At 35.0% G+C, this 13,390-nt stretch overlaps 1 protein-coding gene across 1 annotated transcript in view; it reads right to left on the bottom strand.

Moving 5' to 3' along the window:
* Window positions 1-220: 220 nt before the first annotated feature.
* The window catches only part of LOC150105699 (97 kDa heat shock protein-like), a 207,079-nt gene continuing 193,909 nt past the window's right edge, over window positions 221-13,390 (bottom strand). Inside the window, exon 18 of the mRNA XM_090395021.1 lies at window positions 221-1,577. Within this exon, the coding sequence (XP_090251147.1) occupies window positions 1,401-1,577 (177 nt within the window). The 3' untranslated portion in view covers window positions 221-1,400. The remainder of the gene's footprint in view (window positions 1,578-13,390) is intronic.

Genomic DNA, 13,390 nt, shown 5'->3' on the forward strand with positions numbered 1-13,390 from the left:
CTTAGTTCCTGATATCCAATAGTTTGGGAATTGAAATTTTTATTTAAAGGAACTCTCTGAAATAGAAAAATTCAGTATATAAGTAGAAATTGCCTTTTTTTAAAAAAAATTGATTATGGAACTGATAAGAGATTTATTAAAATCTAAATGTGTTATTTTTTAATAGATGAACTTAGGAATATTCTTTAGCCTACCTAGTATATTCAGACAATAGACTTCATTCTCAGCACAAATCAAATTTACTAAACTAAAATTATAAAAAATGTACACTTGTTCAGTTTCCTGCATAAAAACATAACAGATGGGATTTCTTTTTGCCTTTTAGGATAATTCAAAAGACAAAATTACAACAGATCTCACATATGTAAACTGACTACTTATTTCTCCCCCCTCCTATTTCGAGTATATATAACTCTGATATATGAAGGCATTTTTATTACTCTAAGTTATTTAGCCATTTGATAATCACCACTTTTTACATTAGTACATGGAAATTCAGATTCCTCATAACACTGTTGATTTCTATACAATTTTTATATATATCATACATTGCGTGGTGCATATGAAGCACATATTAAAAAATAAATAAACAAATGAACAAATTTTACAGATGGTTAGTCACCATAAGCTTATTAACATTTTAAATGAACGTTATGAATGAACTTCATACATGGCTTTCTTTTTCATTCCTCCCCTGTATGGTTTGTGTTCTTTTATAAAGATTCATTTCATATTAATGGAAAAGTTGAATAATAAACCTTTGTGTGCAGTGGAAGAGTTACATGTTGACATTACATGTTTTGATATATTTTTTTAAAAAGCTATATTTTAATTTTCTCATTTTTTACTGGCTTCACAATTTTCATGCTTAAATGAGGATATAAAAATCCTTTATCAACTTAAAGTTTACAAAATTAAAACAAGTGAGAAATCTGAATAGCATTAATGTTATTTGAAACAAAAGCAAAAAAGCCCAATAAGAATAACTAATTACTTTTAAAAGTAATTTGTTCTGTGCAATACAGAAAAATGAACTCCACACGTGAAATATCTAGATATAAATACTGCTATGAATTTAAATTACAAATTTTTAATATATTCTAACTTTTGTACAGTATAGCTTCTTCCATAGGAGATGCTTTACAGTGAACACGAGTCACTTACTGAGAATTCAGTCTCTAGCAGCACAGCTGTAATGATAATTATCACTGATGATTCTGAAAATAAAATAGCTAGGTGTGTGTGTGTGCATGTACAGTAAATAAATGAAGCCATGTTTCAATGAAGGAATGCTAGATTTATATGCAAGACAAATTTTTTCTCTGTTAATGTTCGTGAAGACAACTCTGAAGACATCTCACATGAAAGATAAGTCAACTTTGCTCTATTCTTGGATGGAATCAATTAGTCTCCATTTTTTCTGGTTGTTGCCGTTGTTCATTAGTACTCTGTTCTGCATTACCTGAGGTACTATTTTCTTCACTGACAGACTCTCCAGGAGCTTTCTCAGGAGGAGGAGGAACTTCAGCCTTTGGCTTTGGTTTGTTCACAACTGGTTTCACCGTATTTTCCAAGAACTGAAAAGAACACAGGATTAAAAAAACTTCTGAACTGATATAAGTGTTATTTCTCTTTTGTACAACATATTTTTTTTTAAACATCAATCTCACACATAAGTGATCTCAAGAGCTATGAAACAACATTGTTCTGTGTAGGCAAATGATTAGAGAAGCAAGAAATCTGTAAATGTGTTTCTCAAAGAGTTTAAGTCTATTCAGAAAAAAAAAAAAAAAAACAAGGGAAAGACTGTTCTAAAGTATAGAATTGTAGCATGTAATGAAGGAAGGATGAGAAGTTGGTTCAAGTAAGTAGGGAGCTGAGCCATATATGGATATTGGCAGCAGCCACCTGTATTCATATATAATTGGAAGAAAGCATAGGAAACAACTGCCAGTAAGTGGAGCAATATGTGTAAAAATACCTGTAGAGGTATTTTTACACATATTTAGAAAGAGGATTTATGAAAAAGTGATGAGAGGAGTCAGTGAAAGAGGGATCATCTATTAAGCAATTAACTCTTCTGAATACAAACATTCAGTGGGACGTTTTTCACGTGCCAATCCAAATGGAAGAACAAAGTTGGACAGATTTGGGATTCACAGTGTTAGGCAGAAGAGAAGTACTGTTTAGAATGAAAAAGAATACAGAGTTTTTTGGAGGCTGACAAAGCTATGGATATGTTTAACATGTTTCCTGCGGAAGAGGAAAGGAGTGTACGATGATTGGGAAAACCAATTGGAAATCCAACACGATTGGATAACAGCAAGACAAGCTCATTGATATATAGGAAAGCTGGCAGCTTGGTAAGCTCATGATGCCAGAATATCAACTGCTTTGGAAATATGAGTGACCACAATTCTCCAAATCTTTGCATGGCCTGTGTCCACAGATGGACAAGGTTAGGAAGGAGGGCTTCTCTGGAATGAGAACTGTATAATCCATATTGGTGATCGCTAACTGATTGATATGCCTCTAAGTAGTAAAGAAGTTGGTTGATGACCTATATCACTTTTGGGATACTGTAAAACAGGAAGGGAGAATAAAAGCAAAATTTTGCCTAATAACTTTGATAAAGAGACCAAAGGGCTTGATTACTATTTTTATGAGCTTGAAGCAAGCTTTGTACATTTGGCCCTTACATATAAATCTGATTTAATTTGATTTTTCTTATGGTTATTATGGGTCATAATGTCAGATGAGTGAAAATGTGGAGAATCTGTCTACAGATCATTCTTTAACCTGCCATTTTCAGCCTCGTATTCTATGGCACACAATGGTGTCACAGTTGGGATGATCTTCAGGATTTCCTCTTTTCCATGATCTGATTGTTTCCACTCCCCTGATATGGGCACTTTCTCCAATCTAATAATTGGGGTTGTTCTTGCCGTTACATGAGTTCTTGCTGTTATTTCTCATTTTTTCCTTATTCGAGCCTTGGTTTTCTAGCAAATGTGCCAAAACACAGAGCCTATGCTCAGTGGCTCAAATTAGAGGCATAGAAATCCAGAACATCTGAAATGGCATTTAGGATATACTATAGGATACAAGGCTGAGAATGGCTGGAAGAAGAACAAACTGTAAATAAAGAAACATGGACAAGGTTATGATCAGAGTTGCCAAGAAGAGAACTAATATCAATGGTGTATTTGGAGGGAGAGCTATTTAAGAAAATATCCACGGTATTGAAAGAATGATGAGATTATCTGGTATTCTGGTAGATGATATGTGAATAATTTGTTTTAGATTATTACTGATGGCAAACAATTCAGCTTTTCTTCCAGCTTGGTTTTTGGAGTTAGAGAAGGGAAGCCAGGTGGATTTATGATATGAACACTGAAATCTCCAAGGATGATTTCATTGTAATTAGACTGTATACCTTGTAAAGTTGTATATGACCAAATTTTGGAGATAATCACAGAAGTTAGTAGGCAGAATTAAGAGAGTATAAAGCAGCAAATGAAGGCAACTGAATGAGACATGAAAATCTTGACTAAAGCAGATCAGATAAAGGAGATTCCAGGTCTAAACAACCTTTGCCATGAGATATCACATTGACAAAGGCACATGTTCTATCTTTCTTATGGAAGGCATCATGCATGATGTAACAAAGAAAGTTAGACAAGGCATAGTTAGAAAATGCCAGTTGAGGTTCAGTAACAAACAATATAAATCAGGTTTAGATGTCTGCAAGTTGTGGTGCACATATTGGTATTGAGCTTCTGGATGTCAGTATTAAATGGAAGTTTTTTTTAACTGCAGCAATACTCATTTTTCATGCTGTCTTTCAGGTTGAAGGAATATTCAAAAAATTAAGAGGACATGAAAAATTTAGTGTAGGGACATTGGAGTCTGAACAAGTTTGTGTCCATGGACTTGTCCAGACTCCAATCCAAGTAAGGTTGGAGTCTGGATCCCTGTAAGAACTCCTACAAGTTGTGATACACTCCCTTGGACACAACCTGGAGCCAACAGTTGATCAGGAAGCCTCCCAGAAATGTTAGGAACAGGTTCAGTTCCATGCACTATCTGGCAGTCAGCCTGTAGAAACCACTTTACTACATTCGCAAATGGCTCCCTTGTTGAATAATTAGTGGACAGCATGCTCAGCAAGGCTGCCACCACCTGTGCTGCATGTAAGAAGAAGGGGGAGGGGAGAAGACAAGCTGGAGACCCCTACCCCAGAGTTCAAACATGGCAATAGCCACTTCATGCTTCCAAATAAACAGAGCAATGGTGGTTTAGTGGGTAATGAAAGTCATCTATCTACACAACTTATGCTTTATGAAACTCAGTTTAATCAAGAACTGCAGTTCAACTTGCCAAGTATACAATGCTAAACTTATCAAATAACAATAAGAATGAATTTTCTGTTAGTAGTATGTGGTAGAAGGTACATCCAAATAAGTATATAGTGTAATTTCAATGGAATATGATTTGAGTAGGGAATGCAAGCAAAAGTCACTTAATTAGTAGTTTTGCCAAGTACATTTAACAATGCAAAAAAATTTTCATTTAGATGTTAAACTCAATGGTTTACTGTATCAAATTAATAGTCATTCATTATCCATGGGCTAATTTTTGAGGAAGGAAAAAACAAATTTTTGATAGTCTGTTACTAGCTAATTGAGCCTTCGTAGCTCAGTTGTTATAGATGAAGCCCTTTGGTCAGAAAGACCTGGGTTCGATTCCCATCCATAATGTGAGGACCTGAAAAGGGTCTCAGGTCTCTTTTGAGTAAAGATGAGTTAGCTAGTCTCATATGGAGGTAGAGGGTTTTTTCATCCGGAAACTCTGGTTTTTCGTCCCTCAGAACAGGCAAACTGGCCTGTGAACACAGGGATTTACAGCATAAATACATACTTAATCCCTCATTAGGAATGTTCAACTAATCCTACAGGATGGATGAGGAATGGGGGTGAAACCCCATATGAATAAATAAACTAGCTAATTTAGTCTTATGTTGTTGTTAGAATTTTAACAAAATTCTAATGAATTTTCAGCTATGAGAAACTACATTTTCATCCAGATTTCTTTTTCCCACATGTGACAACTTGCAACCACTGAGACACAGATGTTAATTAATGAAATCATCATAAAATACTACTATTATGAATTTGTGTTTCAAATTCATTAATTCAAAATCTGTAATTCCTTTTATCCACCATTAACTTCCTGCAGCTTTAAGTCATGATTATCTTGCACCAATCATTGTAGCATATGCTTTTGGCATCTTAGTGGAGTCAAACTTAACTTTTCAAAATCACACCACTGATCTACTGCTGCATTAATACTACGATTAAAAGGGGGGAAAATAATATTAATATCATTAATAATTATGTAACCTTAATTTTTTTAAATAATTCTGGAAGATTATAAATTTAGTGTATGCATTTTTTGTTTTCAAAAAGTCACTTCTTCTCCCCCCCCCCCATACCTTGGGATTGATTAGACCAACCCAACTGCTACTCAAAAGACATGACTTACAGTTTCCCTGCCTCATACTTGGTAGTCCTTTTGTAAAAATGCTCCAACTGTGTCAAAAATTATAATATGTTTATGCAATATTAATGTTTTTGGCTTATATTCTAGACAATTTGGTGACAAGTGATCTAAGTGAAATATGTTGACAAATTTTAGAGATCATTTCCAGGGGCATACAAACCAACTACCTAAAAAGAAGAAGTTTCTTCCAAATGAATGTTATTTGGTATTTCTCTAGTTAAATCTGTCTTCAAAATGTACTGCTAACTATACATCACGTCAGCTCATATCTTGGTCTTCCCCCTCTGGTTTTCTCTTTTATTATCCCAGTTCAAACCCCTATTTTATTAACCTTTCATTTCTCATTCTGTTTCAAATAGTTTGCTCAAATTTATCAAATTCCTGATGTATCACTAATGGGATATATATTTATATATATATGATTAAGTTTGTATTATTACTATCTTCCTATCAACAATTTTTTTCCAAATTACAGTGGTCATTCATTTACTGTATTAGCTTTCAAGTGTGCAAATGAACAGTCTAAAGAACAAGTAAAATACTTCAGCTTTTTAGCTATAATTTTTAGTGAAGATGACAGGTTAAATTTGGAAATATCACAATAAGTGAGGAGCCAACTGAATAAATTTATATGAAAAAAAGAGAAATTAGCCAAAACACTTAACTAGCTGCATACAGGCATATATACAACAAACTGGCATCAAGAGATTTTCAAAATGTGTGAATAATAGGAATCAGTTTGTCCCCCCCCCCCCACCCCATCATAGTTTATCATAATGATACAGTATACAAATGATGTTCTAATTAAGTGTATATAAAACCTTTTTGTGATCTTCCTGTCTTTCAAGAAAAAAAGAAAATAAACAAATGGAAATTACAAATTAAAAAAAAATAAATAAAAGTTTATCAAAAATGTAAGTGAAATTTTTTATTTTATTTATTTTTTTTAGAAACCTGCTTACAATTAAATATATATTGCATTTTAATAATAAAAAAAGTAAATGATCTCAGCAATCTGTTTTAAAGCAAAAACAGAACTCTCATTTACTGAATCCTAGTTCATTAACAGTATCAACATCTCCAGCGAGATAGGTTGGGGGAGGGTCACTGCCTATAAGAGAAAGTTGTTACATGAAGTTTATTGGTCATTCTTAGTTACTTGGGGATCGGTCATCACTTATTTTTAGAAGGAGAAAGGTTCTCTATGTGAAACATAGAATGTTTTTTTCTTTAGTTAAAAATAAATTATATTTTTGTTTAACCTTTACCCATTTCTAAGCAAGCAAAGTTTGCTCATGAAAATACTTATCACAACTAGGGCTACCTGTATGAAGAAGCTGTTGACTTCACATCAGCTGCCTCAGTAAAAGATTAAACAAGAATTTCTTGGCAACTATAGTTTACTTCATAATAAAAACTTTCTACATAATGTTTTATTTTCTTCATCATCAAATTTCTGACGTACAGGAATTCGATGAATCCTGCACATGTCAGGATAAGAAGGGGTGTACAGGATATTATATCAGGACTACATGAAGAACTTGCATCATTACTCACTCCCTATCAACAATTTATTTTTCCTCCGAATTTCCTCTGTTATTTGTCAAGACTCCAACATTATCAGATCTTATATTTCTGTCTTCTAAGGCACATTTTACTGTATCAATCCACCTCTATCTTGGTTTTCCTTCGGGTCTCTTTCCTGCTAACCTGGCAGAGAACACTTGTTTTGCTAATCTTTCCTCTCGCCATTCTGTTTAAGTGACCATACCACCACCACCTGAGATTAGCTCTGCTAACACATTCCTGGAAGCTAACAATATTAAGTTCTTTCTTAACATCCTCATTTTTAATACAGGATATTATGATAATACTTATGATTATCAATGGCAATATCGTAATCATAATTACGATATTGCCATTGACACCATCTGTTCAGGCCCTTAATCTTTCTCAGAACTCTCATATCTGTGGTCTCTAGTCTTTGGTCAAGCGTTTTACTTCTGACTCAGCTCTCAGATCCATAAGTTAAAATTGGTATGAACACTCTTGCATACAGCTAATTTATTATTTTGACTGATTTCTCTTATTCCATATAAATTTATTCAGTTAACTTACCAGCGTTGTTGATTCTGTTGTCTATTCCCATATTTAATTTATCATCATTATCATCAAATTCCTGCCATGTACCCTCAAGGGGCGTACAGGATATGATAGTACTACATGAAAAATTTACATCATTACTAACTTCCTATCTACAATTTTCCTCCAAATCAGTCTGTTACCTGTCAAGAATCCGACATTATCAGATCTTATATTCCTATCGTCTAAGGCACTTTGTACCATATCAATCCACCTAAATCTTGGTCTTCCTCTGGGTCGTTTTCCTGCCAACTTGGCAGAGAACACTTGCTTTGCTTATCTATTCTCGCCCATTCTGTTTAAGTGACCAAACCTCCTGAGATTAGCTCTGCTAACACATTCCTGGATGCTGACAATGTCAAGTTCTTTCCTAATATTCTCATTTTTAATATGATATTGCCATTCATGCCATCTGTTCACCCCCCTAATCTTTCTCAGGTCTCTCTAGTCTTTGGTCAAGTGTTTTACTTCTGACCCAGCTCTCAGATTCATAAGTTAAAACTGGTTTGAACAGTCTTGTAAACAGCTAATTTAGCGTTCCAACTAATTTCTCTCTTATTCCATATGAATTTATTCAATTGACTTCCTACCATACCAGACTTCTTGATTCTGTTGTCTATTTCCATATTTAATTTACCATCTTCACTAAAAATCGTGCCTAAGTAGCTGAAACGTTTTACTTATTCCACAGGTTCTCCATTCACAACACAGTTGATTTTCAATGATTCTGCCTATTTTCATTGTCTTTGTCTTTTTATTGCTGCCCTTCATACCATATCTATTACAACAGTTATTCAATTTAGTCACAGAATCTTGCAGACTTGTAGCGGATTTATTTAGAAGTATAACATCATCAGCATTAAGCAAAGAGCTGACATTAACATTTCCAATTTTGATATTATGTTTAATACCACTTTCCTTCATAATGTGATCCATATAGATAATGAATAACAGAGGGGATAACGTACATCCTTGTCTCACACCAGATTTAACATTAAACCATCTTCCTGTACTTCCTTCAATTCTAACTCCTGTCTTACAACTCAAATAAAGACTAAGTATAGCTTGATATAATGCCCCATTGACACCATATAACTGTAGCGTATTGAATAGCTTCTCTCTTGGCACCTTGTCATATGCCTTTTCCAGATCGACAAAACTTACAGATCTTTGTTATATTCTATGATTTCTCAACTATTTGTCGTAAAGTGAAAATCTGATTCTAACAGCCTGTATTTGGCATGAATCCAGCTTGTTCTTTACCAAGCTTCCCTTCCACAATTCTTCTCAACCATTTCTCAAGTATACTTGCATAAATCTTACCAGGAACAATCAGTACAAAAATACCTCTAATTCTCACATTGTTTTATTTCCCTTTTTGTATATGGGTACTATGAGAGCTCTACTCCAATCGTCTGGAATTTGATCCTCTGTCCATGCCTTTTGAACTATGCAATGCAGCCACTGTAAGACTTATACCTCCATACTGAGCATTTCTAGTCGAATATCATCTACCTCCGCCCTCTTTCTTTCCACATTTCAGGCTTTTGACGGCTTTTTCTACTTCAAGTATGGATATGTATTCCTGTTTGCATGCCTGTTGAGTGTTTTTTTACCCCTGTGCTGTCACTGATTGTTTCATTTAGCAATTTTTCAAAGTAATTACTCTATACTTCAAGGATATCTTTTTCTCCAATTTTCATGTCACTTTTATGATCTCTAATTCCTTTTACAGTTTCCTGCATTTCTGAGCTTCTTCAACAATCTCCAGAATATCTTGCCACCTTCTTGATATTTATTTTCTATGTTCTTAACAGTCTTTCCATGACTTTTGTCTAGCTAGTTTTACACAGTGTTTGGCTTTCTTACATTTGTCTCTGTATTCTCTAAGAGCACAAACATTTATTTGCCAGAAACTTTCAATATGCTTTCCTCTTTTCGTTAACTGCCTCTTTAACTTCCTGTGTCCACCATGGCGTTCTGATTTTGATATCATTGCAGACAACCTCATGCCTCTATGGCTGAATCAATCAATGTTTTCTTCAGGATTTGCCACTGAACCTCCAAGGTTTGGTTTCTGTTCTCAAACGCTTTCATTTTTTCTTGAATAATGTTTGTGTATTTTAGTCTATACTTCACATCTGAGAGCTGCTCAACTTATATTTGCTTTAAAATTTTCTTACATGTTCTTTTCTATATATACCGTATTTGCCGGCGTATAGGATGCACCCCCCTTTTTGTATACATTTTTTAGGAAAAAAACTTTATCACTGAATATTATAATGAATTTACAGTATTTCAAACATAAAGTAATAAATAGGTCTACTTTCAACAAATACCTAGGAAAGAGCACCCACCTTTTTGAATCGTCAAAATCCAGAAATTCATCTCCAGAGCTATATGAAGAGACACTTGAAACCTCTTCTAAATCAGAATCTAAGTCCTCATACAACAAATTGTCCTCTGTACCATCCAGTGCATTACTAATTCCACACTTCTTAAATGATTTAACCACTGTCTCAGTTTTCACAGCATCCCATGAAGCTTTGACCCACTCACAAACTTGCGAAATGCTAGGCCTCTTCCTTCTTCCTGATGGCGTAACCTCAAAATCTGAAGACTGCATCCAGCTGTTCCACTTCTCCTCCATAAATCCCTTAAATGGTTTATTAATACAGACATCTAAAGGTTGAAACTGACTAGTTAGACCTCCTGGAATTACAGCTAACTGAGTTTTCAATTCCTTGAGTTTATTTATAACATTCTCTGTTCTGTGAGAACGAAATGGATCCTATACTAGCATATGGCAGGCTTCTTCAACAGTCCACCAGGACCAAATTTTATATATCCATAACTTCATTCCTCCTCCATCCATCCAACCTTTTGGGTGAACATGTACAAACACTCATTTAAGCAGTTTTTCTTTGGGTAGCGTCTTCCTTTTAAAAATCAATAGTGGCAGCAATTTTGTCCCATCAGCATAGCAGGATAAAACAACCGTGTAATGAGTTTTTTTGTGCCCTCAAAGTTTTAATAGTAACACTTTTAGTGCCCTTGGAATCTACAGTTTTGTTTGAGGGCACATCAAAAGTCAGTGGAACCTCGTCCATGTTTCCTATTTGCACAAGATCTAAATTTTCCCGTTTCCTCGCGTTAATGATGAATCGATGAAATTCAATCATTATTTCTTCATATTCAGCTGGCATCTTTTGTGATATTTTTGTTTTAGTCAGCATACATAGCTAGTTTCTCTCCATGAATCTTGACCACCATGATGTTGATCCAGTAAAGTTGGCGATCCCTCTGTTAGTGGCTATCGCTTTCGCTTGATGAATAATCATTTTTGTAGACACTGAAAGTCCTGCTTTTCTGTGGTCTAAACTCCAAGAATGCCTCAGAATTCTGGCCATTTTGCAGTTCCACTTCGTAGGTTATGTTTACTGCAAGTTGCTTTTTTTAAATTCTCTTCCCGATTCTGCCAAGTTGTTATCATTTTCTCAGTTGGGAGTGGTCCAAAATGCCTCTTTGCAGCCCTATTTCCATGTTCTTTAGCATACCAATCACATGTAGCTTGTTTGCAATATTGTAACAATGCCGACGTTTTTCAGCCATAATTTGCCAAGAAATTTATCACCATTCACAACATCGGCGATTGGAAAGTTTAAACGAACAGGACACAGCTGTGATCGTCGATGACAGCGCATGCGCATCCACTGAACTCTACGTCAGTGTTTCTCAAAGTGTAGTACGCGTACACCCCCGGGGGGTAAGTGAAAGGTCTTCAGGGGGTCCATGGCAATTTTCGGCTATGTATCATTAACGCATAGAATAAAATTCAATGTATCCGTGAAGTTCGAGATCGTAAAACGTTCCTGTTGTATTACTGAATAAGGTACAGAGGCATCTGCAAGCTGTGCAATATGTTTCTCAACAAACAGTGCAATTAGAGACAACTAGGATAAAAATGGCACTAACTAATGAATCGCACGTCCCCTCACACAGAAAACGATGTATGACTCAAGCAAAACCATATGTTGCCGGTGCAACATATGGTTTTGTTTGAGTGAACTTAAAACAAAGAAATATATAGTGAATATGTTTCAGATATTATATAAGGAATTTGGTTGAAGAGAATTAGCATTTCAACTCACTGTCGGCTTGTCTTTGTCATTTAGTAGCACGATTTTTTGTTAATACCGTACCAATCATATGAACGCGGATGTCTGAAGTTTGAGAAACACTACTCTAAGTAACTGGAATGCTCTCTCACACACACACTGCAAGGAAGCAATAAAGAAATCACATAACTCGGAACAGAGAAAATTTCCATAAATTAAAATAATAAAAAACTGAATATCGGCGTTTCTTTGAGAATAGTCTGAAAAATGCACGCTGTTTTTCAGACCTATTTTCAAAGAAAAAAAGTGAGTCTCATAAGCCGGCAAATACGGTAATTCAATTTTATCCTGCTCAAGACTAAATAGTGATCACTTCCAATTTCAAATCCTCTGTACACTCTAGTGTCTTGCACCAGTGAGAAAACATTCATTATCAACAATAACATAGTCAATGAGACTTTTCTTATTCCTTGCCGCTTCTCTCTGTGTGAATTTATGCACATTTTTATGTTCGAACATTGTGTTAGTAATAACCAGCCTGTGTCATGAGCAGAAATCCAACAGGTATTTGCCATTATTATTAGCTTTTTCTCTTTTCTCCAAATTTTCCCAAAATATATCTGTCTGACAGTCATTTCCTACTCTGCTATTTAGATCCCAACAAAGACCAACTTTTCCATTTTCATTGTGTCAGTTGCTTTCTCTAAAGCATCAAAAAAAGTCTTCCACTTCTACCTTAGTAGAACCTTCTGTGGGACCATAGGCACAAATAAGTCTCATTGTCCAGTTACCCATTCTGATATTTGCCCACATCACTCTACTTGATGTTGCCTGCTATTCAAGAAGATTAGCCTCATATTTAGTGTTGAATACTATAGCTACTTCTTTTTTTCCCAATTGTTATTGCCTGAATTTTGTATTTATTGTTCAGAAAGATCTCACCAGTTTGTCTTTCATGCCTATTATATCAATCTGGTACTTATCCAATTCCTCAGCCAGCTTCATTTTTTTGCCATTTAGACTTCTTATGTTGATAGCACTGATCTTGAACTCTGGTGATGTTGAGTTTAGGTGTGTTTCAGGATTTGTTCCGGTAGCTGACTTTTTGCTGTTTGTCCTGGTGTCCACAAATTGGGTCCTTGTTTAACCAGGCACACCACAACTGGCATGAAATTGTCATGTTGTACCATCATTTTATTTGTAGTTTAGGACAATAAGAATATAATTTAGTCAGCTAAATCCCCAATTGCCAGCCCATATTCGATCATTCAGTATCCAGGTAGATACCTAACAGAGTGCACTACAAGAAGGTGAGGATTGGACATTAAGTCAGAAGCCCTCTGGTCGGTTCTCTGCATTCCTTTAAAGGCTATGAGGAGTCTCCTCTCAGTTATACAGCTTTGACCCTTAAGCACCCCTATCACATCTGTATCTTTTTCATATCTGCAAGGTACTTTAGCAGTTTTTTTTTTCATGTATAAGGAAAATGTTTCTCTCTTCCCCCAGCTTTTTGCATGCTTTTTTTTTTTTAAATGATAGTTTTTCACAGTTAACTGTGATAGGCATCT

Source organism: Typopeltis vanoorti, chromosome 6 (genome assembly GCF_054136105.1).
Source record: "Typopeltis vanoorti isolate ZY-2024b chromosome 6, IOZ_Tvanoo_1.0, whole genome shotgun sequence".
NCBI lineage: Eukaryota > Metazoa > Arthropoda > Arachnida > Uropygi > Thelyphonidae > Typopeltis > Typopeltis vanoorti.